Raw genomic sequence first — 27,111 nt, 5'->3', positions numbered from 1 at the left:
TCAACTGCAGTTTGCATGCTTTGTACGCGTTGGTTGGCCCGCGTCGCGCTTGCCTGCCGCGTGCTTGCGCTCGGAAAGGTGGGACAGGAAAGATGTGTTCGGGTCCTTCCTCTGCTCAGCGTTGTCTACCACACAGCCATTATTCGTGTTCGAGTACGTATTCGAGCACCAGACGGCCACGCAATGCATCGGCATTCTTGCAACAGCTTCAATCATGAGCGCAACAGGGAGAACGCACGCCGAGAGAGGCCCGTCAACTCGCAAATGATGAGCGAGCAATGCGCCTAGCTGCCTAGGCGCATCTGAAAAAAAAAATAAATTATGGGGTTTTACGTGCCAAAACCACTTTCTGATTATGAGGCACGCCGTAGTGGAGGACTCCGGAAATTTCGACCACCTGGGGTTCTTTAACGTGCACCTAAATCCAAGTACACGGGTGTTTTCGCATGTCGCCCCCATCGAGATGCGGCCGCCGTGGCCGGGATTCGATCCCGCGACCTCGTGCTCAGCAGCCCAATACCATAGCCACTGAGCAACCACGGCGGGTGTGGCGCATCTGAGAGATAAACAGTTGCGTACGGTTCTTCAACACTCGCCATATCCGCATCGCTTACGCTTTGCCGCCAGGTGCACGCGCCGTCTGCTAACAAAATTCGATCATTACCAGCCCTGCGGCTTTGCCAACGTTACTTTGAAAGTATACGATAGGCATTTATCGTTAATTTACCTTTATTGAAATTTCGTTTCAATTGGCCTTTAATTAAACATCAGCACATGCTTATGAAAGCACGTTGTTCTGAATTGCCTTTGAATATCAAATGCAACTCTATTGTTTCCTGCAATGGGTTGCGTTCTACTAGCGTTTCGACAGCATGTGTGACGTATGGGAAATCCTTTCGGTAGCAAGTTCTCGTTCACATAAAAGCGCGCAGTCTATCTTGGGCAGACCTTCTGCAAAAGCTTGCCCAGCTGTCTGATCTCTTCCTTTTTTTACCACCACCTACCGTAAGTTACTTTACAACAAAAAACAAGTACTGCACAAAGGACGAGCAGGATCCAGCATCAGTTCAAGGTGCACAACAGCCAGCTTTTTTTACAGCAAGAAGCTAATCGAGTACGAGGGGGCTTATGGATTTTCCCAACATGACAGTCAGTGCTTCGAGAACCTAAATAATTCTGAAAAACTGAGAAACCAAATGCTCCCTTACAAGATTTGTTTGCCTGGTCTGGCTTGGGAAAGTTACAACCAGGAGCATGGCAGGTGTTTTGTATATTTAAGATTTTCTTTACTCTAAGCACATTTACTGAGGATCCAAAATTTTCATTTGCGGTTCTTTGCTTGCTTTTTGAAATTTTACATCAGAATTATCAAGCGCTCAGTAAGGATTAGACTACATGGTGTGAGTGTGTTGGAACCAATACACTTTAAAATAAAATGTTGAAGCATTACAGGACTGCAATTAGCCCACTTCGGGTAGTAAGGAAAGAGTTAGGTGTTCCTTTTCCTATTGCCGCAGCGTGCAGCACCAATACTGAACACAAGCTTCATCGAGAACAAACAGACCACAAGAGCAAGCGATCACAATAGAAAGTCCTTTTTTATTATTCTCAATACTCACTGTTGCACAAAGCAATCTGTACAGCAAACAGACAAACGTGTCTCCTCACGCACACCAAACCAAAATGCTTTGAACGCGCGGAACAAGGATAGCACAGCATCAGAACACCCTGCTAACAAGCAGCGTGCAGTCAGTACAAACAGACAAGAAAGTGTAAGGAAAACAAACAGTGTTTGATGAAAGTTTCTATGACTACACGCGCATACTATGTACATATATCCAATAATACATTTGTTTCCCCCTCAAGCTCAATACAAGGAGTGTCGCATCTGAATTCACCAATACACATCATTACTGGAACACAAACCCACCAGCAAAACATAATAAGAGGGGAGGGGAGGAGGGAGTGAGACCCCGCACTGCAGACAAAGTGTTATATTTACATGACAGCAGCTGAGAAGCGGCCCCCATTTTTCTTGCCTTAACACACAAATATGTGCACTGGAAACAGCATACGTCGAATTTTGGCGAGGTCCAAATGCTGAAGAAAAACCATTGTGTGGCTCTAGTGCGAGCACACGTTTTCAATGTTATCATTCTGGCTGTGTTTGCAAAACATGCTTGATGTTTCTTGAGTCTGCCAGCTGCGTTCCTTCTAGAGGGCAAGTCCAATCATAGTACGGGACAATTCCCCACCAGTAGAGTCTACCACTGGCCATCAGCGAGTTGTCTCTGAACAATTACGTCCACTAAATAGTCTACCTTAGGTCTTCAGCGTACAAGATGACGCAAGTACGAACCAAAGGTTGCCGTTTCTCACCAAACACACAAGAGAAACAATGCATGCTGGATTCGGTATGAGGCGTACAGTTCCAATCACAGTGTGATGCTTTCATTTGCTGTCAACATTGGTCATGCAAACGATCGGCAAGCTGCATCATTAACGGGAGCTGCAGCGTGCCACAATGTCGCCAAAACAGTGCACCATTCAAGCAGGCAACCTTCAGCTGGGCTCTATGGGCAAATGTTAATTTGTCCAGTGGGCCCACAATTCACACAATACAGCCGCACACAGTGACTCATCTTTCAGCTGGTTTTATACAGAAATCCCAGTGCTGAGGTCTCAGCTATGAAACATAAACCAAAGGTTCTTCTATAATAATCAAATACTAGATCCCACACAAAGCATGTAAGCAGTCTCATGAAGAAAAAGAATAACAGAAGAGTACAAGAACACATATTCAGTAAAAACTGGTGACACTGTGTTACACATGGTATAGACATCATCAATGCCCATTCAGGAATTTGTATCACGAGTCTGTACACACTTCTCCTGCGGACGAAGCCATCTGAAAATATTTCATTCTCTGCTACAAAAGTCGACGTGCTGGCGACGAGCAAACCTGACTCGCCAACCACACGTGGAGAGCCACCTTAGACAATGCAACATGCGCCCTTCACTCGCAAAGCTTTCTAGGCAATCACACGCTGGCTCACTAAACCTAGATGCGACAAATGTTGACTGTACCGTACACTTGAATGTTGCAGCCTTCTCGGCATGACCACAGCTCATGCGACCCTCTGAAAGTCGTCACAAGTGTCACTGACAATGGTGAATAAGGTGCATGGTGTTGTGATTTTAAAAAAGCGGGGTGGGGTGAAGAGGGGGGCTAGATAATTGACTATAATAAAAAAAAACTGAGAATCAGTTTGTAAACAACTATCTCATGCCTAGTGAAGAAAATGTTGCCGTCCCCTACATTAAACGGCAAGCAAATGGCAAAGCAGACAGGGAAGCTGCAACCTACTGGTGTCAAGGATCATGGGAACTATGTACAGTGAGATGTGCTAAATATGACTAAAAGTCTGCTGTGTGCCCACATGCACCAAGAAGCAGCACACTTTCTATATTCACATAGAAAAAAAAAGTGCACCTAATGGGCACATATCGACAGGTGAGAAAGGCAAGCAGCAAAGTCTTCGCAGAAGACCACAATTCTATATAAAGTGCTGTGGCAAAGCAGACTTAACAAATTCCAAAGCAACATCTCCGAGATGTAACTTGCCTGCCAGCTTTGAAAAAATTTTGCTAGAAACCTTTTTGCATATTTTGCTAACTAGAATGCAGTGCTGTGAAATGACAGCATAAGTTGTGCTTTTGACTACTTTGCATTCTTTTTCTTCTCACTTTCGTCCCAGCTCAAATTTCTTGGAATGCATTTTGACACAAATAGACGCAACCAAACTTTAGAAAACTTCCTTCCCTCTTTTTTCTTGATAAAGGTTTACACTGTTCCTAACCATGTTCCAATGTGCATACGAGAAAGGATTGACCAAAACAGAGTAGTGGCCCTAAAGCTAATTGAATGAGAAAAATGAGTGGCAAACAAAAATCCAGGCACCCCATCAATCCTATTGTATATCTTATTCGAACTGCACAAGACACCTGCTTACTGTAACTGCGGTAGCTGCTTGGACATCATGCACCTATGCCCTACAGATTGCTTCGACACAATCGGCAAATGCCTGCTAGTCCTTAAAAAAAAAGAACAGTGCCCATCAGACATTTTGTAAGGCATATGGGACCGAGTAACCAATTCTCAAGGAGAATTTTGACCACAGCAGCTCGAGTAGGCAGCAGCAATAAAATGCATGCCACCGACGTCAGTTTGGCAGTGACGCAAGAATGCCAGTTAAGCTTACAAACACAAAGGACTCAAGAACGAAGCTAGGCAACATTGTGTTTCAAGCTCATTTTGACGAGGCAGCACGCTGTGAGCCTTCAATGCTTACAACACGGACCATTTCCTTCAAGTGTTAAAGCTAGTGTGCTTCATTGATTGCATGACCCACGAGCCAGTTCATGGCATTCAGAGCAAGGAAGCATGTGGGAGGAAAAACGGAAGATCTCACAACAATTTCATGCTGCTACTATGCTGGTTTTACTACTTAGCCTTGTCCCATGCTACGTGACATACCGAAAAAGCCACATAATCATGCACATGCTTTGCCCTTCTTATTTCACACAGGCTCGAGGTTTCATCACCATTCAAAGTTGACGAAGTTTACGATTTACAAATTTCGTTACTGTTTTAAGTGGGCTCAACTGCATGCGCAAGAGTGTGACACCTCTAGAAGAGACAACTCAGCAGCTACACAATGACTGAAAAGATGCAACACTGGGCGGACATCTAAAAAAAAAAAAAAAATCTACATTTTCGGTCTGGCCTTTAGTGCCTGCTACAGCTTGCTGGAATCTCAAGTGCACCCCTCCCCCTCTCCACAAGCTAATCTTACTGTATTCTGTAAATAATAATAATAACAATGTTCGTCTAGATGCTGCTATTCAGGGTGAAGCAGTACAAAGTAATGAGGAACGGCAAAAACAAGATGAAACAACAGCGGAAGTCTAACAGCAGAACAACGAAAAACAGGTCAAAACCACTCATCAAGCAATTCACACTCACAGACTTCTGAAGCAGGCAAAAGGGAATTCCATACACAAATTAGCAAGAAGGACTGACTTCAAGAACCAAACAAGACAACATGTAACGTCTGACTCGGCAACAATCGGGGAAAGCGGAGGTTACGCACTGGCACCAAGGTTGGTTTTCTAACTTCAAACAGCTGTGACTACATTAGCAGCGGCGGTGCTTCTGTGCTGCTTTGCTGCCCGCCTTCCTCTTAAAACAAAATGAAAGAAAAAAAAAAGAACATGACGTTCCTGTTTCTCTTGTCTGTGTACATGTGTTCTTTTTTTTTAATCCTGGTCAAAGGTGAACGTGACCTTCTGCGACTCAACATCCGACAGCCTCTGTCCTGTGCCGTTTCTGCAAAATAAAAAGAGGGAATAGAAAGAAAGGAAGAAAAAGAAGTTAATGGGAGGGAGGAGAAAAGGAAGGAGGGACAAAGAAGGTGAACAGAAAAAGAAGGAAAGAACAAAACATTTGTTGGTTCAGTTGGTTCCACACAAATCTTGTGATACACATGCAGCGTACAGTTGCCTTTGATGCGAATGAAAGCACCCACAAGGCGGCATACGTTCAAGCCACCTTGTCTGGCTCAAGATGGCCAGAACGAACACTTGGCTGGTGAGTTCCCAGCACCACGCCAAACTACACTAATTGATGTCCCAGTTTCAATCAAAGGCAACTGCTCCCACAGTAAATAAATGTGGGGGGGGGGAGGAGGAAACGAAAACAAAGCTTCATAAAGCAGGGCACTTGGTTTCTTGAATCTTTCAAAGAAATTTCAGTCAGGCAAAGAATCAAAGCCAGGTGTGACCAGAAACACAAATCCCTTCACAGTGGCTGAAACACGAAGGCCTACTGCTACTCGCTCAAACAAATTACAATGCATGGTGCAATGTTCTTGTTAAATGAGAAAAATCACACCAATTCAACGAAAGCCAATTATGTTGTCAATTTTCTTGGCAGTACAGTATGCCCCTCCCCCCTCCCCCCTCAACAAAACTGAAGTACAAAAGAGTCAGGGTTAACTAGAAACTAGAACACATTCTTTCATTTCTGGTGTTGCCATTTCATGCAATGCCAGCATGATTTGCTATGGGGCCCACGCCATCTTTGCTGGCCAGATACATAGGATTGAAAGTTGCACCATTAAGTAATGGCTCGTAAGGGCAGCTTTCATTTATACTTATGCATTCTTATGCGACTTGTCCACAGCAAGGACATTGTGAATGTTGTTCTATGCAGGGAAAATTTCTGGCACATACTACTTCAGCTCTACCAGCTGGGAAGTAATCGGGAGGATATTTATGAAAAGCATCTGGCTGGTTAAGACTGCTTTACAATACATACAACTTCTGCTTATCACAAAAACGATAGGACTTCATTATGATAAGTGAACAGTGCTAGGCACAGTGAGCACAGGGATAGCTACTCCCAAGACTAGATTAATTTCCAACAAAAATGTTAGTTTTTCTGCAACGTTTTCTGCAACTGTGTATCCCATATCCATGACAAGTCGGGAAATTAACACTCCATGGCCGTTGATAACATCTAGGTCAGAAAAGAACACCAGGAACATTTACTTTATGCATAGCACCTGGCACCAGTGAAAGTATGTTGCCTGTAAACCAAGCCCTCTAGCTGAGTAGCCCACGCTACGTACTACTACACCTGAACACACAAGTGCCTACTGACTCACGCAGTTCCATAGTTGGATGAATCTTGACGTTCTGCTACATAAAACAGGGACAAATAACAAGACCTACTTTCCCTGTATGATTGCGCAAGCATGCTCAGCAACTCAGCACAGACACACACTTGGTAACAAACGAGTCACATGACATTTTGTAGACAAGCAGCGAAGCTACCACTGAGGACTAAGCATTTGCTCCTTGCTTAAACATAGAGCGAATGTGGTCAAGCCTGCTCACAGCTGCCCCGTTTAACATAAGCAGTTTAACGCAGAAGACAAACACCTGTCAAAGAATGTGCTAGTAAAGTGCGAGCCGACACATCAAAGGCATACACCAAACTACACTCGTCGAGAATGGTCAAGCAGGTGCCTCTGTCCTGCACATGTGATTCCAGGCAGTAGATACTGGCTTCAAAATCAACTAGCCAGTAGTACAAGGGGCATAGTAGTCTAATACTGCCTAAGAGACTGCGAGCCCCTTATACCTTTTTTTAGATGGGTGGCTTTAATCGTGATCTGTGTTAAATGCAGTTAGTACAGTTACACAACAGGCTGTTAGGCCACTAACTGCATTTGACAGCAAGCCGAGCTTGGCAACCTCAGTTTGGAGCAAACCAACCTTTTGCAAACCGTCAACACAGGGGAGAGTATGTAAACACACTCCAGTGCAGGTCCTTCACAAGCATCCCAAAAGGGTGCGAATTGACTTGATGCAACTACAGAGACCACCATATGCATCTCGAAACATAATCTAACAGCTCTACGCTCTAATGCTCAGAATGCATGCTGCAGCAAGATGGCGGCAAAGCTCAAACGACAATCTTCTTGCCGGCGAAGGAGTGTAGAAAAGAAACAAGCATGGCTGAAGCTTCACAAATCAGCAAGCACTACCGATAGCAGTCTACACCAGTTGAATTAGGTTCATGATACCACATAACGCACCTTCACTGATTAGAGATTGCTGCACCAGCTTCTGCATTTTACTTGGAGATGCCAGCCATTTCGATAGAAAATACGGCAAAAAAAACCTGACAAGTTATGAGGCACACCGTGCCTATGCGCCATGCTGCCTTCTCGCTGTTCGTGCCGTACTCTCATCTAAAGAATTAGCTCTAAATTAGGACACAGGTGTAACACTTTTGCACTGTATTGTAATTGAAGGGGAAACTAGCGGCGGGCCCTGTTCATCACCACCATGAGCCATGAACAGGAATGCCCGCGTAACCTGCTTGGATGGACTGCATTTGGTGTTCACCATGGTTGCGAATAACTCCCGTTAAGTTTAATGCAGATAAGGCCTCCCGTGAGATAATGTATTAAACATCCCTTATACTAAAGGGTGCTCGCAGTAAGGAGAATGTATTTGCAGTCAATAAACCTGAAGCCACTGTCATTAAGTCTACTTTACCAAATATGAATAAACTGGTGTCATTAGCTTAATCTCTGCAGTGCACTCATAAAGAACTTTCGAGAAGAACCCAACAGGCACACTATAACTATGGATCACTACGAGCAGGCCTGACCATACTACAGTTGCCGACCAATAAATCGGACACCGATAATCCGGACATGCATGTTAATTCAGACAGCATTGCGGCACCACCAATGACCCCATAGACTGAATGAGTAAATACGACCAATATTTCGGACAGCCATTAGCTCTACATTCTATTATTCGGACTCTATCCATGGCTTCAGCGTACGCCAACTCTGCCACCATTATCTCCTTTGCCAACCTTGACGAGACACCAAGTATGGCCTCAGAGATTAAAAAGCTAGACGGTAATCTCTGAGGCCTTATTTTGGTCGGCGTTCTGCGCCTCTGAGATTTAACTGCAAATGCCGATCTTGGAGGCTTTGCCTGAACTGTGAGGTTGCTTCAATACTGCGATCATCACATCCTTTTCTGGCACCCCCATGCATGGCCCATTATCGCCATTCTGTTTGTTGAGTCAGAGGTGGCGCTAGTTGAGTTAGCCTTGCGAGCAGCGTTCTGCCATGCTGTGCTTGTTTGTTTAGTTTGCATTCCAGATAGCGCTCTGCTGGCTCCAAGAAGTCTTTCTCGTGAAGTTATAGATGGGCCATGTCAAGTGCACAAACGGTGCCCTCGCAGCCTGACTCCGCAACGGAAGAGGCTGAACTGCTGCCTACCACAATGAGCTCCAATGTGGACAACACTGATGACCTGCTAGGCTGTGGCGTGCAGATTCCTGCCGCCATTAGATCTCAAGACTTTGCAGATGTCGACAGCGCGGCTTCATCGTGTGCCGAATTGAATGATGACGAAATAATTGAGAAAGTTCTACCACCGTCAAACAGCGACTCCGACTCGGATGATAATGTGTCATGTGCCCCAGAACCTTCCACATGCAGATCTGACTCGAGCCTTTGCAGTCCTTGCATCGGCTTACAGCAAAGGTAAAACTGGCAGAAATAGAGGCAGACTTTGTTCCACCTAAGTGGTGTGCATGCAGCAATGCGTTGACCACTTGTTCCTTAGACAGGGGCCCTAAAACGTAAATCAAGTGATCTTTTTTGGATACATTTGTTTTTTTCGGACATTCAATAGTTCGGACTAATTTACGTTCCCCGTGGAGTCCGAATTATCGGTCGTCGACTGTAGTCGGAATAGCGGTAGTTAACTGGCTTGCCATTGACCTATTATAATAGCCACACACACAAAAAAAAACAAGGGCATACAAAGCAAACTTTCTTGCACAGTTGCTTTCAGTCAGCCTAAACAAGGTTCCAAGCTTTATGGCTTTATGACGGCACACTGCATCCGTACCTGGCACTTTAAGTACCAAAGCTTTGAGCAGGCGCCAATAACAAAATTCACACACGCTGCGTCATTTATAGAAGCGTCACTCGCAACCTGCGCTTGCACAACAAAACGGCAGGGTACACAAGCTTGTGAGCTCATTGCAGAAATCAGTTTACAGCAACCATCGAGTTTCCAAGAGTTTTCAAAAGAATAAAAGGCCTGTTGGCAGCTCCTGAAAGGCGGAGCCAGCAGAACTAATTGATGAGCTGAACAAATCTTTCCTCACCGTCAGTGTTACGAGCTGTCCATCGCTGCTTGGCATGGCATTTATTATAGTTTTCACTTCATGCAAAACACAGAAGCCAACGTGCAAGGAGGATGGAGAGAGGCGACACATATAAAGGCAAATAAGGTTTCTGGCCTCTTCCTCGGGCCAGTGCAATGGTACGATTGTCAATGCATAGTGTAATTTTAGAGTTGAAACGGTCAAATTTGCCCCAACGCGGGTGCAAATTACTCCTTCCCTTTCAATGCCTGTAAACAAATTTCCTCCCATGCGGTGCCAGCGGAAAACTCGATGGATGCAAACTAATGTGGGCAGAGTGTTTTCTCGCTCAAGGCGAAACAGAGTGAACCACAGGTGTTCAGAGAAATACACACAGGAAAAGGGCCACAGGGCACAGGAATGTACTCTTTGACGGGGCACCAAAACATCCCAGACATTTATTTCTGATGAACTGCACCACGGATGTTGTTTTTGCGCAGTCCAAAAAATTATTCAACAAAAGAAGCAGTGCACTTTGTTGCGTATCTGCAGTACGCATTTCTCAAAACTGGTGCCAGTCAAAGGCCTTCAAGCAAACTGACAGGCTTTGTGTACTGGCTGGCTTCAGTATAAGGACCGAAACACCATGCCCCCAAAGAACACGATCAGTCTTTGCCAATGAACGGTTAACCAGTCTCAAACAGGGGCCGCGAAATCCCATGCCATAGCAGGGTACTATTCATGAGAGAACTTGAAGGCTGCGCCATTTTCTGTTGCCATGTGTGCAACTTTTCTGGCTTGCCTAGCTTGCACTCATGTAGGAGTTGTCTGTTTCTGGCGTTCCAGGACTGCAGATTATTAATCCAGCTTTGCCCGACCATGCCTGTGAGCTCGACGGTGGCATGGAGAGACCAGCTGCCGCTCTAGGACCCGAGAGAAACTACGCATACAAGCTCAAGGCAACCTGAATGTTCCACCAGGTTCCACGTTTTCATTCAAATTTATGATGGTATACAGCAAGAGCAGTAGCAAACTAATGGCACATTGGCTTGTCACTTTCAAGTGCTTTAAAGCACTCTGGCAGCGCAGTTCACACTCCAGTGGTCGAAATCAAGCTCTTTGAACAAATCTGCCTGGTTCTGCCAGAGCGTTCGAAGGCGCTCTCACATTCGACCTGAGAGCACGACCAAGATCTCGCAGAGTTCTATTCACGTGACTGATGCAACTTCTGTTGTTGATGCAGCATCAGCAGCTATCTGCAGCGGCAGGTGCACGCCTTTGGTCGGCCATGTTTGTTAATAACGTAAGTGCCAACCTGTTTGTTTCCGCTTACGCTTTCCGATTGCTCTGGTAAGGGGCAGTACATTTGGCTAGGGCACAGTTTCTCCAACTCTAACCTAGAATGGTCTCCACATCGTCGCAGTGCGAGTCAGTGCATGGTAGGGTCCAGCCAAATAGGCCATAAAACTGACCTCGCCCACTCTTATCTCTGAGCCTGCAGCTTGCTCCATTCCTGTGCACTGTGGTTGAAGAAGCAGGTCGTGAGAAATGCAAGAAATGAAGGGGACAAGAAAAACGGGAGAGTGAACAGTGGCTATCAAAGGCGAAGAGAAGGCTGGCGGGGGCATCATCACCATCATCACTAATAGTCTGATGCTCCCTGGGATCCGCTACCAGCCAGGAAAGAGAGGAAAGACAGCAGGAGAGAGGGAGAGGAGAGAGAAAGAGAGTCAGCCCAGCCATCTGCCAGCAGCAAGTCTGCGCATATCCCCCATGCATGTCAAGACTCGGGAAACAGGGACATTGGGAACTGACTGGGCTTCACCTCACACTTTGGGGCAGGAATGACTGTGCCTTTGTGAGCCTGCCATACAATGTTTTGCAATGCGCCCTTTCAATGCAGCAAACAAACCCCTCTCGCCAGGGTGCATAGGTAACACCATGGTAACAATGTCCGCTTGCTGTGAACACCAGTGGCAAGCATTTAGGAAAAGATGCCCCAACAGTGAGGAGAAGACAAAGAAAGCCTTACATGCACTATCATGCTAGAGTGAAGTGTGTAATGTGAGAAGACAAACTTTTCCTTTCTACATTTGCCAGGGTGTGTGAGAGTGGTATGATTCTTCTCAGAAATGTTTAGTTTTGCTGCTAGAGCACATTTAGAGCACATTTAGTGACTGCTTACATCACTGTCACTCATTACAGTTACGAGTAAGAAATTGCAAGAGAGGTTTTACCCCATTTCATCCCACTTGCATTCCATTCCAGAATGATAGTGCCAATGCATGCCCCTCATGTCCTTATACACCTTTTGCAAACCAGTAAATCTTCAAGCAAGTGCCCGTTTTCTAAGGCCGAAATGGTGCAATTAGCCTCGTTTGGCATGCCAAAATAAGCCGTTCAATCATGTGTGCAGCAGTGGCAGTAAAATGCAAGGCTCCCAAAGAACTGACATAGGGTCATTACCCAAACAGTCTAACCTCGTTATAACGAAACCACATTTTACATGCAATAACCTTTTCATATGAACCTCTATATGAAAAGAAAAACTTTTATACAATTTGGCATCAGCAGCTCGCACTTTTCTGCTAACAAGCTTATCTTTGCCTAATGTCTTGTCACCACTCTGCAAAGAAAACAGACGACGACACCAGCTGGCAGGCCCAGTTGCCTGCTCCCAAGTTCAGGTACTACAGTTATAACTCGATCTAACGAAACCAGTTAAGAAGTTCCCAACCTAACGAATAAATTTCCATTCCCCAACAGGTACCCATAGGGTTCAATTTTGTGATCAACCCGAATCACCGTAAATAATTTAGCCGAAATCGATTTAACCCATAGGGTTCAATTTTGTGATCAACCCGAATTACCGTAAATAATTTAGCCGAAATCGATTTAACGAAGTTTTTCCTGAAATAAATGAGTAAAAAAAAGCAATTTCTTCCTAATTTTGTCACAAATGGGTTTCTCTTCGAGTGTGCACTCTAAAGTTAAGCCTTTAAAACACCTAGGTGCCCTAGTCGCAGCCCTAGCGTTATTTTTACGAAGCTACATGCTGCGCCCATGCACGGAACTGCAGACTAAACACCGCCTCGGTAGGGGTGGTGGTGGGTACTGTCGTTATTTCATGATTTATGCAACAGATGGCTGGATTAGCGGCAAATACGATGTCGCGGTAGGTTTTGCGTGTCGGTGCATTACAATTTTAGATTTCGAAGGACCAAAAAATTCCTTTCTCGATTTTACAAACTTCCAATTTAACAAAATAATTCGAGCATGGCCATCGCTTCGTTAAATCGAGTTTCATCTGTATATGACACCAGCTGCTAAAGGATGTTCCACATCTGCAGCCTTAGCTGTGAGCGGCTAATCTTGACACATACGCAAATAACAGTGGATGAGAGGATGGCCACTACAGTAGCATAATCAGTCAAGCATCCCACATTGTAATACACATCCCACATGTGTGTTCAGCTTCCCCCTGCAGCAAGTTGTCCTTTCGTCCACTTTTCGTATAGCTTACTGCTTTTACATTAAAATTAAGCATGCTTATACTAATCGAGGTACAATGAAATTAGGAAGGCCCACTAAGCTTCAACAAAGACACTCCTTCACCAGAACAGGAACTGGCCTCCCTGGTGCAGTATTCGGCGACTACCTCCCTCATGATTCCTACAATTAACCCATGGCCCTCAGTCCCCAGCAGCTGCGGAGCACCTGAACAATGCGACGGTCAGACCTGTAATGCAGCAGAGGGTGCTAAGAATCTCTGGACCCAGAGAAGCCACCAATGGCAACTGACCCTGGCAACCTTTAACACTGGAACTCTGTCCAGTGAGGCTAGCTTAGCAGGACTCTTTAGGGAACTATCAGGCATTGTTTGGCATGTCATTGGCCTTAGTGAGATTAGAACAACTGGTGACGCTTATACAGTGCTGACTAATAGCCATGTCTTCCGCTACAGAGGTCTCCCAGATCAGAAGCACTATGGGGCAGGATTCCTAATCCATTAAGACATAGCGATCAACATTGACGAATTCTAGAGCATAAGTAAGAGGGTAGCGCTAGTTGTAATCAAACTTAATAAGAGGTATAGATTACAGGCCTATGCTCCAACATCCAGTCACAATGATGATGAAGTAGATAGTTTTATGAAGATGTTGAATTAGCGATGAGAAAAGTGCAAACTCAGTATACTGTAGTAATGGGCGACTTCAATGCAAAAGTGGTGGAAAAGGCAGGCTGGTGAACAAGCAATTGTAAACTACAGCGTCGATTATAGGAATGCTAGAGGTGAGATGCTGGTAAAATTCGCGAAAAGGAATAAGCTGCAAATAATTAACACCTTTTTCAGGAAGCGTAGCAACAGAAAGTGGACCCAGAAAAGCCCTAATGGTGAAACAAGAAATTAAATTGATTTCTTACTTTCTGCCAATCCCAGCATAGTGCAGGACGTAGAAGTGATAAGTAGGTAAAGTGCAGTGATCATGGGTTAGTGAGGGATAAGATTCACCTCAATTTGAAGAGAGCAAGAGAAAAAACTTGGTCAAGAAGAAACAGATCAACCTAGAGGCAGTAAAGGTAAAAGCAGAAAAATTCAGGCTGATAATTACAAACAAATATGCAGCCTTAGAACAGAGAGATGAAGATGATATAGAGGTAATGAATGAAATCATAACTAGGCTGGCTTTAGAGGCAGCAACTGAAGTTGGAGGCAAGGCACCAAGGCAACCAAAACACAAGCTCTCCCAAGTAACAAAGGACCTAATAAGGAAACAACAAAGACTGAAAGTGTCCAACTCAAGAGATAGATATAATTCATGGAACTGTCGAAACTGAACAACAAGACGAAAATAAGGGATATTCGAAATCATAATGTGAGAAAGACTGAAGAAGCTGTAAAAAATGGACACAGCCTGAAATCAGTGAGAAGGAAACTTGGCATAGGACAAACCAAGATGTATGCACTGAAAGATAAACAGAGTAATATCATCAGCAATCTTGAAGGTATAGTATCAGCAGCGGAAGAATTCTGTGCTGGCCTGTACAGTATCCAGAGGAGTCGGGATACCTCTATTCGAAGCAGTAATGAACAGGATACAGAAACTCCTTCTATAACTAGAGATGAGGTCAGAAGGGACTTGCAAGACATAAAACGGGGAAGAGCGGAAGGAGAAGATGGAATTACAGTCGATTTGATCAATAATAGACGAGAAATAATGCTTGGAAAACTGGCGGCACTCTATACGAAGTGTCTATTGGCTGGAAGGGTCCCAGAAAACTGGAAAAATGCGAACGCTATATTAATCCACAAAAAGGGAGACGTTAAAGAATTGAAAAATTACAGGCCCATTAGCTTATTCCCAGTATTACATAAAATATTCATGAAGGTAATTTGCAATAGAATAAGAGCAACATTATACTTTAGCCAACCAAGGGAACAGGCTGGCTTCAGGAACGAATACACTACAATGGATCCCATTCATGTCATTAATCGGGTGATCGAGAAATCTGCAGAGTACAATCAGCCTCACTACTATGTGGCTTTCATAGATTACAAAAAGGCGTTTGATTCAGTAGAGATACCAGCAGTCATAGAGGCATTAGGTAATCAAGGGGTACAGACTGCTTACGTGAATATCTTGGAAAATATCTGCAAAGATTCCACAGCTACCTTATTTATACACAAGAAATGTAGGAAGATACCTATAAAGAAAGAGGTAAAAAAAGCAGACACAATCTCTCCAATGCTATTCACTGCATGCTTGGAAAAAGTATTCAAGATATTAAACTGGGAAGGCTTAGGAGGAAGGATCAAAGGCAATTATTTGAGCAACCTTCTGTTTGCAGATGACATTGTTCTGTTCAGCAACATTGGAGATGAGTTACAACAAATGATTGAGGACCATAACAGAGAGAGTGTGAGAGTGGGGTAGCAGATTAATATGCAGAAAACAAAGATAATCATGAATATCCGGGTAAGGGAACAAGAGTTCAGGATCACCAGTCAGCCTCTAGAGTCTGTGAACAAGTACGTTTACCTAAGTCAATTAATCACAGGTAACCCTGATCATGAGAAGGAAATTCATAGAAGAATAAAAATGGGTTGGATCGCAAACGGCAGCCATTGTCAGCTCCTGACCAGAAGCTTACCATTATCATTGAAAAGGAAGGTGTACAATCATTGCATTTCACCGGTGCTAACATATGGGGCAGAGACTTTGGGACTGACAAAGAAGCTTGAGAACAAGTTGAAGACCACACAAAGACAGATGGAACGAAGAATGCTGGGCATAACGTTAAGAGACAGAAAGACAGCAGTTTGGATCAGAGAGCAAACAGGTATAGCCAATATTCTAATTGACATTAAGAGAAAATAATGGAGCTGGGCAGGTCATGCAATGCGCAGATTAGAAACCGTTGGACCATTAGGGTTACAGAATGGATACCAAGAGAAGGGAAGTGCAGTTGAAGACGACAGAAGACTAGATGGATCGATGAAATTAGGAAATTCGCGGGCACTAGTTGGAATCGGTTGGCACAGGACAGCGGTAATTGGAGATCACAGGGAGAGGCCTTCATCATGCAGTGGGCATAAAATAGGCTGTTGATTATGATGATGAAATTCCCCATGCTTTCTGTGGCTTCACGGTCTCATTTTCTTCGCACAGTTATAACCCCACACAAAATTGAGCCCCTTGGGTTCCCTTTAGTACTTCAATCCCCCAATAACCCCACTACATCAGTGCGCGGACTCCAAGCGGTCACTCAATAACATGGCAGCCACAGAGTGCAGTGTTTTGCTGAAATGCAACTGAGGCTATCTGGGTCAATCATGATCTCACACTTAAATGTGAAACAAGGCCAGAGTCAAGCAACATGCAAGACAGTCAGCTAAGCTACACTAATTTTGAAGCACAAGACAGGAAACCATGTGTCACCTTTCAAGCCCATTCCTGAATGTACAAATGCCAGGTGCTCCATTTAAGTTGAGTATCGAATCTAAAATTCTACCAGCACCATTGCTGCCCTGGAGTTTCTTACAGTCACTTAGAGGGACAAGTGGGGGACTGCGGATTGACATGTTTCTTGGGAGAGCCAGGACACCTTAGGGTGCACCTGGTGAACAGCGTTTGATTTAGCATGATTGAGTCTCTACTAACCGAACTTATGTAATACAGTTGTTTCTGTGTTATTAGGGAGCTTTAGCATAATGTTATCATCCTACCGTTACCAATACTGGCTGCCGCAACTGCATGTGCATGGAATTTACTGAGCTCCATTACATTTATTGGGATGGCCTTCCGCCGTTCACCACGATTAAACAAACAACAACACGGCAGTGTACAGGCTGCCTGTTTCGATCCTAACTTGGCCCTGTTACTTGCTCCCTGTCAGGAAAGCAAGAAATAAACGGCAAAATCAGTCACCAATTAGTTTCACCTCACGCTAGGGACAAATGATAAGCAATGTTTTGTGGTTATTATCTCAACTGTTTGTTATGATGCTGGTAGGCCTATAGAGGCAGCACCGATGTGAGAAAGCGTGTCTATTTTGCCGTGCGTCTAGATGCTGCGTCGGCACACACTGACGCAGCATCACACAGCCGATCAACGTTAAATGCTATGGCACTATCTATACGACTGAAACTGAAACACTTTCCTGTCTCAGTGCCATCTCTCTCGGGCCAGCAGCATAAAAGCAAACAACAGACATTAATGACAATAAAACATTGCTTATAATTGCTCCTTGGCGCGAGGTGAAAGTAAGCGATGACTGGTTTTACCATTTCCTTATTGCTTTCACGATGAGGAGCAAATAACACGGGACAATCAGGATCAAACAGGCAGTCTACGCACTGCCACGTTTTACGCAATCACGGTAACCAGGGGAGCCATCCCACTCAACTAACCAGAGCCAGGCAAACTCCACGGATCCAGAGCTGTGGCAATCATTATCAGTTAACGGTGTGTTGGTAACGTCATGCTAAAATGTGGTATTACGTAAAAATGACATTTTATTAAAACAATTGCACTCACGCTGGGATGCAGTTAATCAAATGTGAACAGTAATGGCGGGTCACTTACATCTCAGGAAAGACGAGGTCAGTGCTCAACTGTGCATCAGTTTCAATTGTAGGTTTCCATTTTCTTCGCTTGCTTGTTGTACTAGCATATGCAAGTAAACATTAACGAAATAAGTATTACAGGAGAACCAAGATTTTTCCATGGAGGTTGCATTACAAAAAACTTTCATTTCTACAGCTGTGACCATGTCTCAGTTCCAGCCACATTTATGATGAGCTAAACCTTCCATATCCCGCCATTTCACTGGTTTAAGAAATCCACAAAGATGGTGATGCCACATTTCCCTCTAGGTGATATTGTAAGAAACTCATGATCCCTGAACTCCTAGAAGCCCAGCTTCTAGGGAAAAACTGTTACGAGCCCAGGAGCTCTGATGCAATATGCATTATAAACACAGTTCAGCTGCAAGTCAGCACTCGTGAATGTTATCCGACTCCGTTTTGCCTCACATTTTGTACCAGCAAGAAGCATTTTGATGCGGGCTGGACAGGGAAGGCCGCCGTGGGTAAGAGGAAAGGAGGGCAGCACGTGTTTCGCAAAGCAGACTCACTTGGCTTTGGCATGGGTGAGGATGTGTGACTTGAGGTTGGTGGACTGGGCAAACTTCTTGTTGCAGCCGTCGAAGGGGCAGACGTATGGCCGGTCGCCCGTGTGGATGCGCACGTGTGTCCGCAGGTTAAAGTCCAAGGAGAACCGCTTGCCACACCCTTCAAACGTGCACTGCAGGGCAAGAGGGGAGACAGTGTTGCCAAAACTTACAACGTCATTCCCCACAGAAACAGTCAAGGCACTAGAGTATCCGCACCAACCCACGGTGAAATTTTCCTTCACAGATGCAGCTCAGGGACATGTCAACAGCTCTCTGCAAAATGTGAAGCACATCCTCTAATTTGTCTCGTGTTCCTGTTACAGGTTATATTTAAGACATGCATAAGTACCTGCTTGGTATTAATGAAATGCTAAAAAACAAACACTGTGCAGTCGAAGTCAAAAGTTTAAAGACGGTGAGATCTGAGAAAAGGCAGAGTATTTCTGCAGCATGGTATTTTATTTTTAGCCTGCACTAGTTAATAGAGTAGAACCACACTGATATGTTCTCAAACAACCAAGGGGGGGAAAAAAGACATGTAACAGCCAGGAAAACATAACATTTAAGAAAGCCCCGAATCGCCACAGAAACGTCATAAACAGCTCCAAAACAGCTCTGAAACAGCTCTGCGCATGTGTATAATAAAGGAACACATACTATGTTCTGTGACAGTGGCCCCTTTCTACTATTCATAAGTTTCACTTCATAACACAGCTGTATGCGGCCGAGATGACTCTAGTCGACCCTCGATATATCAAACACGGATGTATCTAATTATTGCTGATACCAAACTGTTCCTATATCCCACCAAAAATCACAATTACTTTCAACCTTTTTATGTGAAATGAGGTCAGATGTAAAATGGGTACATAGAACTTCGCTGCCCCAGCCAACAACTTGCGACAGGCAGTGGACTTTCCAACAACACACTTGAGGATGGCGGTGACACGGTACGCATTTCTGACAGCTACACATTAGGCTATGTGCTTGCATCAATAGTGCTGGAAGCACCATTTGAGCGTAAGCACACACAGGAGGAAGCTTGGCTCGTCTGATAGCACCACGCATTTGATGCACACTCCTGCTCAGTGCTGCTACTAGGAAGGCCAGTCGTAGTTATCGTGGTGTGATCAGCATGATCTGTGCTGCGTGCAGTGTAGCGATGAATGCAAACGTGAAGAAGAGAGCATCACTGACATTTGCCACGAAACTAGAGATTATCCGGAGTGTTGAGAATGGAGCAAAGAAGTCAATCGTTGCCGACGCTTTCTGCATACCACAAACAGCATGCGTAATGACAACCTTGTCAGTCGCGACGACAACTGGAACCATGGAAAAGCCGACAGACGGGGAAATTGCCGCAGAGTTTACTGGCGAATGCCATAATAAGAGGCTGCTTAACACGATCCCACAAGCGCTAACATTGTCCTGCTTCGAGTTAGGTTGTGGCTGCCTTTGTAAGCCGCGCTACCGCAGTGCTATAGAAGGCACTGGTCAGGCACTCGTGGACTGTTTCGATTAAGTAGAGGAGGCAGCAGTTATGCATGCCGCCACCAATAAAAAGCAAGCTATGCAGCTGCAGTTCTTCAAACACAAACAATAAATTGTTTGTTTTGAGTATTCCCTGCGCCATGTGCAATTTGATTATTAACTTGCACAGGCCTTTTATGCACCTTTTAAGTCATTTCAGCAGAATTCTCGCCATATTGAACTATTTTGCAATCCTCATGCTCTTCGAGATGTTGAGCCTCAATTGAGTGTACCTACAACCTCGCCATAACAAGCGTACTAGAATTGATGACTGCATAGTTCCTGCATTTCATTCTTCTGCACCCCTTAATTTATGTGGCTGCCGCATTAAAACGGCACACAAGATGTGGGAGCATTACAGAATGGCAATGTATAAAATGGAAACAAAAAAATGGCTGTGGCTTAGGTAAGGTTAAGCCCAGGATGCGAAGCATACTAGCCTTTATTTTAGTTGTTGAACCACTGTTTAGCCTGGTGAACTGCTGTTGCTTGGCTATATTTGGTTCGGCTAGACGAAGAAACAACTCATGCATTACTTCTTCGCCTTCAAGAGTGGAACGCGACAGCGTTCCCGTCGACCCGCCAAGGGGTGTAAGACAATGGGCTACAGGGCAGCGACTACGCGCCCCGCATTGGACGCGGTGAGCGTCGAGCAAAGCAGCGTTCGGCGCGGCAACGAAATGTGCGCCTGAGCAAGAGACGCACGCCTTAGAAACAGCGCGTTTCTAAGGCAACACCGCATTCACTAGAGGCGCTTTTGTACCGCTTTGAAGCGTTGTACTCGTGGCTCAGTGGTAGCGTCTCCGTCCCACACTCCGGAGACCCTGGTTCGATTCCCACCCAGCCCGTCTTGCAAGAGTTGAGCCAAAGCCACTTCTCCTCTGTCGTGACGTCACGGTGTCACGTGATTTCATGGTCACCGCCGCGCCTGAGGAGCTGGGTTGAGCCCTCGTAATATGCTTCGCATAAAATTCACTGACGATTACGATACTCCCTAATGCAAAATTTGCATGCAGCTCTATACGTGTTTTCATTTCGCAATATATTAGCTGGCATGGACAATCTGTCTCGTGCGGTGCGTGCATTGCAAATGGAGTGAAGTGTGGTGCAACTGCCTCGCTAATTGGGAGATTGAGAGAGGCGGCGTGTGGGCGACATGTGGGCGTGATTCACAGCAGCCGCCGCAGACAGACCTCCACTCATGCAGCCCTTTGTATCCATATATAGTATCGGTTGACGCTGCACGCTTTATCGTGGGCATCATCTGTGAACAGACAACAAGCACTACTCTCGTACAATCTCGTAGCGATCATAGCCGCAGGAGAAGTCTCTCGCTCTTTCCTTTTCACGCTTTCACTATACCCTCCTCCTCTGCTTTCCTCCTCGCACTCTATTCACTCTTGCATGCAGATCCGCTAGCAGCCATAGCCACCACCTCGGCAACACTAGGTCTTGCTACTTCGAGGTTCCCTATGAAGCTTCTTGCTTTTGGGTGCCATTTTTTTTTTTTCATTGAAACAATTTGCCGCTGCTAGCAATGGTGCCAACTCCGCCTTTGTAATCCTCGCCCATGGCTTCAAGGCTCGAAAAGCACAATGTGATGCATAATGCCAGTTTTCGAAAGTCAGCTTCATTTCAAAACAGCTGTTATGCGGTGAAGCATACACGAATTACAGTCGAGCCCACATACACCAGCCCCACTTAAGACGAACTTTCGCTAAAATGAACGAGACCTGTGCGACCATCAAAATATACATTATTTCAAGGGCATAAAACCGCACATATAACGAGCGTCTTTGAGCCCTGCCGATCGGTTACAGCAAATGAATGGCATAAACCTGGTGCCGCAATGCGAAATAACGACGACCTCTGACCCCTTTGAACACATGGTCTGTTTTCCCAAGCCTTCCTGCCGGCAAACTATCTGTTTTGTGCCCCGCTACCCTCTTCCTGCCATCACGCGCTGCCCACAAGCGTCGGCGTGTGGCTTCCAAGGCCGCCCTCCCAGCTGTCCTCGCAACTCTGCTCCCCTCTCCTCGCTCTTTCTTACAACTGCCTCGCTGTCTTGGCAGGCGTGCTATGGTGCTGGTTAAAGTTCAAAAGTTTCGTTTTCTGGCCATTACCGCAAAGCAGGCCCCTCCACACTAGTCTATGCTTCCTTGCTTCCGCGCTTTGTTCTAGTCAGGCCCGAGTTGTATTCAGGACGGCCGATGGGAATGCTGTTCCTGCGGCCGTCACGAAACGAAAAGCGCTGGACAATGGCAATGAAGCAAGCAATTTTGATGGAACTGTCACAAGGTGGTAAAAACTGCGAGTTGGTGAAGAAGTGCATGTCAAAATCAACCATCTCGACGATTCTAAAGAACAAGGAGAAGATTGCCAGCTTTGTCACCGACTCGACAAACAAAAAGCACCTGTGAAAGGCCACCTATGCGGATGTAGAGGACGCGCTGCCTAAATGGTCCGTCACGAGTTCACAACATTCCGAAAAGTGGATCAACGATGCTGGGAAAAGCCAAAACGTTGTATTCCTGTTAGATTTTCCCGGGCAATGGCTAGCTACATCGATTAAAGTGCAGCATGGGATCGTTTTTAATTTGATTGTCAGCGAAGCTGCTTTAGTAAGTGACCAAGACGTTGCCACTGGGCTTGTAAAAAATCGAGCCATACGCATAGCAGGACGTGTATAACGCAAATGAAACTGCATTATTTTATCAGGTTCTGCCGGACAAGACACATGCCATGAAAGGCAACTCATGTACTGGCAGCAAGCACAATAAAGTGTGCGTTACAGTACTTCTGTGCGCTAACATAGACGACAGCAACCGTTGCGTGCCCTATATTCAGAGCTATGTACCTGTGCTCAACAGGCACAATACTAAGGCATGGATGACGCACGATTTATTCGCAGAGTGGCTGGGCGAGTTTGACTGCAACATGCAGAGGCAAGGCAGGCACGTGCTGCTCGTGCTTGACAACTGCTCAGCGCACCACGTGCAAACTTCTCCAATGGCAGTAACTCCACTTTCCCTTCTGTGCAGCCACTTTATTAGGGCAAAATACGCATATATAGGGCTTCGTATAGGCGCCGCATTGTGGTGTGCTTGCTTATCGCTGTTGACTGGCTGGTCACCAACTTGCCGCTTCGAGTTTCACTGTATTCAGACGTTTAGATGATGAAGGCGGCCCGGGCAGAGGTGACAGCCGCTTGCGTGCGGAACTGCTTCTGAAAGGTTGGCGTCGCTGACACACTGCCTGATGCCAGGACTGATGCTTCCGAAGATGATCAGTCCGGCAGAGATTTGTGGCAGCGCATCGTCGACTCCGACAAGGGGGCCCACGACATTGGTTGAGACGACTTTATTTTTGCTGATGAAGTCGCTGATATTGTGGAACCATGTATGGACGAAGGTATCAGTTGCAAAGTGCCGGCGGAGAGCGCGACGGAGGAATCGGAAAACAAAACTTCGGAGCCAGCACCCATAAGCGCACCTGTAACAATGAGCTATATAGAGGGCCTCAGGCAACTTGTCTACGCCAAGGGCCTTGGCGAAGCACACTCTTCTGCTTTAAAAGAACTGGAGACCACCCTCATTGGATCTGCACTGCAGAAACAGACGAGCATTATGGACTTCTCTGTAAAGAAATAGCTTTTGTAGTCTGACTAGCCACTTTTTTTTAAGCTGTGGTCTACTTACTACAAACTTTGGGATATAACAAACAGACGCTGTGTGGTGCTCAGGTTTGTTATAAGCGGGCTTGACTATATTGCGATGAAGCATACCAAGACAGAAAAGCGACCATTACTACAGGACACGGTATGTATCCTTTATTATAAATGTGCGCACCTGCCATTTCCTATCACAGTACAAGCACAGATACGCTTAATTGGCAGAACGTTAGAGCTATTTCGGATGTGCCTGTGGCGATTTGAGCCCTTGGGGGCAATAAAAGTTATGCATTCATTATTTCGTATTTTTTTATATTTTTGCAGCCCCTAGGGATTCCAAAAATTCGTATGTTGACTGTATCATGACACTAAGCTTTAGAGAGGGAAAACATGGGGAAGGCAGGAGATGGAAATTCAAGACAATGAGCAAAACGAGAACAAGGTGAAAGCAGGAGCCTATGTTTCGACAAGTGGACTTGTCTTCTTCAAGGTACCTTGAAGAAGATTTGTCGAAACGTTGGCTCCTGCTTTCACCATGTTCTCGTTTTGTTAATAATCTTCAAAGAGCTAATTTTTCTCAAACCATGCTATATTTTCCTCTCCCTTGTGATACTGCACAGCTGCACATGCAATGTCACAAACCCAGCGGAAGCTGTCAAGGATCAAGAGCGCCGGTTATATTGTGATGGATGGACATCTATTGGCGGCTGGCTCATTGGCAAAAAAAATAATTGGGTTGCGTCCGCAAGTGTGAAAAAGTGCGTGAGAGAGGAAGACACAAGTTGCAGCTATGCTGTGAAGGACGTTGTAAGGCCTTTGCTACTGTGAAAATTAATCACTCACAAGATGACATGAAATGCTACTTCAGTACTGCTCTTGTGCAAAATAGAAACAGGATTTGTCGATTCATTCCCTAAACTAAAGCGTGTTGACGTATTAAGCATTTGCTTATTGTTTTCTTGATACCGTCGATAATTCATCCTTTGGTTAATTTGGACATTCTTTTCGGTCCCATGAAATCAGAAAAGATTTACTGTATTAACGATGATTTATTTTTACACATAGCACACAAGCAGCAGTAAATTTGAAACAGCGCAAGCTGGCAAGCAACACACTGCTTTTAAGTTATAGTGACTTTATTGTTGCTGCTTTCACTTGCTTCAGAAACTTGTCTGAACAAACTTGCTCCAAAGCAGCTTCCTTTCCCTTGTCATGTCCCTTCACAATCAGAAGATTTCCAAGGGTAAGGGCAGAGAGTGGCAAGTAAACCCTTGTACACACAGAACTTATTTTCCTCAATTTTGACGAAATATATGTAAAATTGTACAAAGGGCCCGAATGTGTAAACTTTATGGAAAATTCAGAAAAGTTGGCAAGTATGCATTACATACTAACACACCCTGTGGATCCTCCCTCACACTTTTCCAAACATGTCGATTTATGTTCAGTCAATCTGGGATAGTTCAACAGACCATTTAGCTAATTTAGCTACTACTAATTTTGGAACTCCTCGATTGGAAACGAGTCCTCCAACACGCACCTGAAAGGGCTTCTCGCCCGTGTGGACCAGTTGGTGCCGCTTGAGCTTGGAGCTTTCGACAAAGGCCTTGCCGCACTCTGCACACACGTGCACCCGGGGCCCGTGCGTGTGCAGGTGCTTCCGCATGGCAGAGTTGTCACGGAACATCTTGGTGCAGCCCTGCAATTGTGACACACATGGGGGTGTGGGGGAGGGGATAGCATTGCATTTTCACAGGTGGGCCCCAAAATACTCTTTCTTATCCCTTTAAACCCCGATCCCGAGCTGTACTCATCATGGGAAGTCAAACCTCGATATATCGAACACGGATATATCAAATTATTGTGTATGTGGCGACACACTCCGCGCATATTTCTGCGCACCCTCCGTCTTCTTATCATCTGGCCCAGCATAACACAGCTGCACGCTGGACTGCATGGTCGATAAAACATAGCGCCACCGCCACGTCACCCGAGGTATGCGTCACCAACAGTGGCTGTAAAAACAGGCTGCCTGGCTGGGAAGGACCGCTTTCTACCTTCCGCTACTGGGACGAACGTAGCGTTGGTATGCCCGTCCGCTGCCATCGTTAGTCGAATAAAGAATCGTTACGTTTTTATGTTGGGATTCGTCCTTCGACAGACATGACATCCCACATGTATATCGAACACCTTCTATATCGCCTGGAAAATTGCATGCATATTTAATTGTGTATTTTGAACGGGGCCAGACGTAAAATGGATGTATCGAACTCCGTCACCCCAGACAAGGTGCGCTCTGTTGACAGGCGGTGAGCTTTCCCGCAACACCCTTGAAGATAGCAGTGGCGCGATGGGCGTTCCTGACTGCTGCGCATTACAGCTGCACACATCGATCGTGCCGAGGGCGTCATTTCAAAGTAGCTGTGTATGCACGCTGCGGCTTGGCTAGTTCGACAACATCAACGAATGATGCATTTCATTTTCATCACCAATTTCTCGGTGGCGCACTCTGCGCCTGCCGTGGCTCGCGAGGACTGGCAGTTTGCATCCAGAATGACGTGCAACAGCACGCGCTCACTGCGCTTGATCATAGACGCCTTGGCAGACGCCACTTAATACTTTGTTATTGACAGTGTTTCAAAATGCTTCGATTGACGGATGTGGAGATCGCAGCAGAAGTAGCAGCCAAACAAAGACGCTGTCAAGGTTGACCCCTCAAGCACTGATGCTGCCCCGCTCCGGACTTCAACTGAGGCTATAGCTGCTTTGGCCCTAGAGGGCACCGGATTCGCTTGCGGATCTTTTAGACAATGTTGAGGACTCTGTGTTTAAGCACGCGGCTGCCAATAAGAAGCAGGCTACACTGCTGCAGTACTTTCAGCCAAATAAACAAATACCTTGCGTGAAGCTTTGAGTGAGAATTTACTGCACCACGACTGGGGGGCGATAGGGAATCGTTTGGAATGTGCGTTCGGTCGCGCCACGCGCGATTGGCCTAGGCCACGCCATCTTCGCACTGCAGAAGTCGCCACGGCCTAGGCCGATTGCACACTATGCAACCGAATGCCCACTCCAAACAATGATCCCCGATCACGCCCTTGTTTCATTGATTGATTTACAGAAGTTCCTGACGCATTCTTTACGAGATTATCTATTTCGAATTCTGCCTGTATCAAACTTTTTCGCAATCACTGCGCTGTTCGATATATCGAGGTATATCGCCAATGGCAAGTCACACTCGTTCAGCCTGATGTTGTGCTGCTCCCGCTGCCAAAGAATAGTTACTGTCAGTAATTGGCTTTGAGTTCAACTGCCAGTGCTAGAGGGGGCTAGTAGTCCAGATGAAACGTATTGAAGTATCAAGAGCCAAGCAATATATTTTAAAAACCAGAATGACATAAAAATTCGTGGCTACATAAACAATTTGAAAATTTGTTGTCTTTCAGGAATGAATTTGGGGTTAAAGGATTAATTAACAATGCAA

The 27,111-nt window shown here is 45.4% G+C and overlaps 1 protein-coding gene across 3 annotated transcripts in view; it reads right to left on the bottom strand.

Annotated features, from left to right (window-relative positions):
- Positions 1 to 1,579: 1,579 nt before the first annotated feature.
- LOC135899086 (transcriptional repressor protein YY1-like) overlaps positions 1,580 to 27,111 on the bottom strand; it is a 47,850-nt gene continuing 22,318 nt past the window's right edge. For 2 of the 3 annotated variants that reach the window (XM_065428347.1, XM_065428348.1), the window contains exons 5-8: positions 25,168 to 25,326; positions 18,389 to 18,558; positions 17,839 to 17,919; positions 1,580 to 5,389 (exon numbers count right to left, since the gene is read on the bottom strand). In XM_065428347.1, the coding sequence (XP_065284419.1) occupies positions 5,320 to 5,389; positions 17,839 to 17,919; positions 18,389 to 18,558; positions 25,168 to 25,326 (480 nt within the window). In that variant the 3' untranslated portion in view covers positions 1,580 to 5,319. The remainder of the gene's footprint in view (positions 5,390 to 17,838; positions 17,920 to 18,388; positions 18,559 to 25,167; positions 25,327 to 27,111) is intronic. The other variant, XM_065428349.2, reaches the window with a different exon arrangement.

The sequence above is a fragment of the Dermacentor albipictus genome, chromosome 7 (genome assembly GCF_038994185.2).
Source record: "Dermacentor albipictus isolate Rhodes 1998 colony chromosome 7, USDA_Dalb.pri_finalv2, whole genome shotgun sequence".
NCBI classification, from domain to species: Eukaryota; Metazoa; Arthropoda; class Arachnida; order Ixodida; family Ixodidae; genus Dermacentor; species Dermacentor albipictus.
The sequence above is the reverse complement of the archived record's forward strand: the minus strand, read 5'-3'. Positions and strand labels throughout refer to the sequence as shown.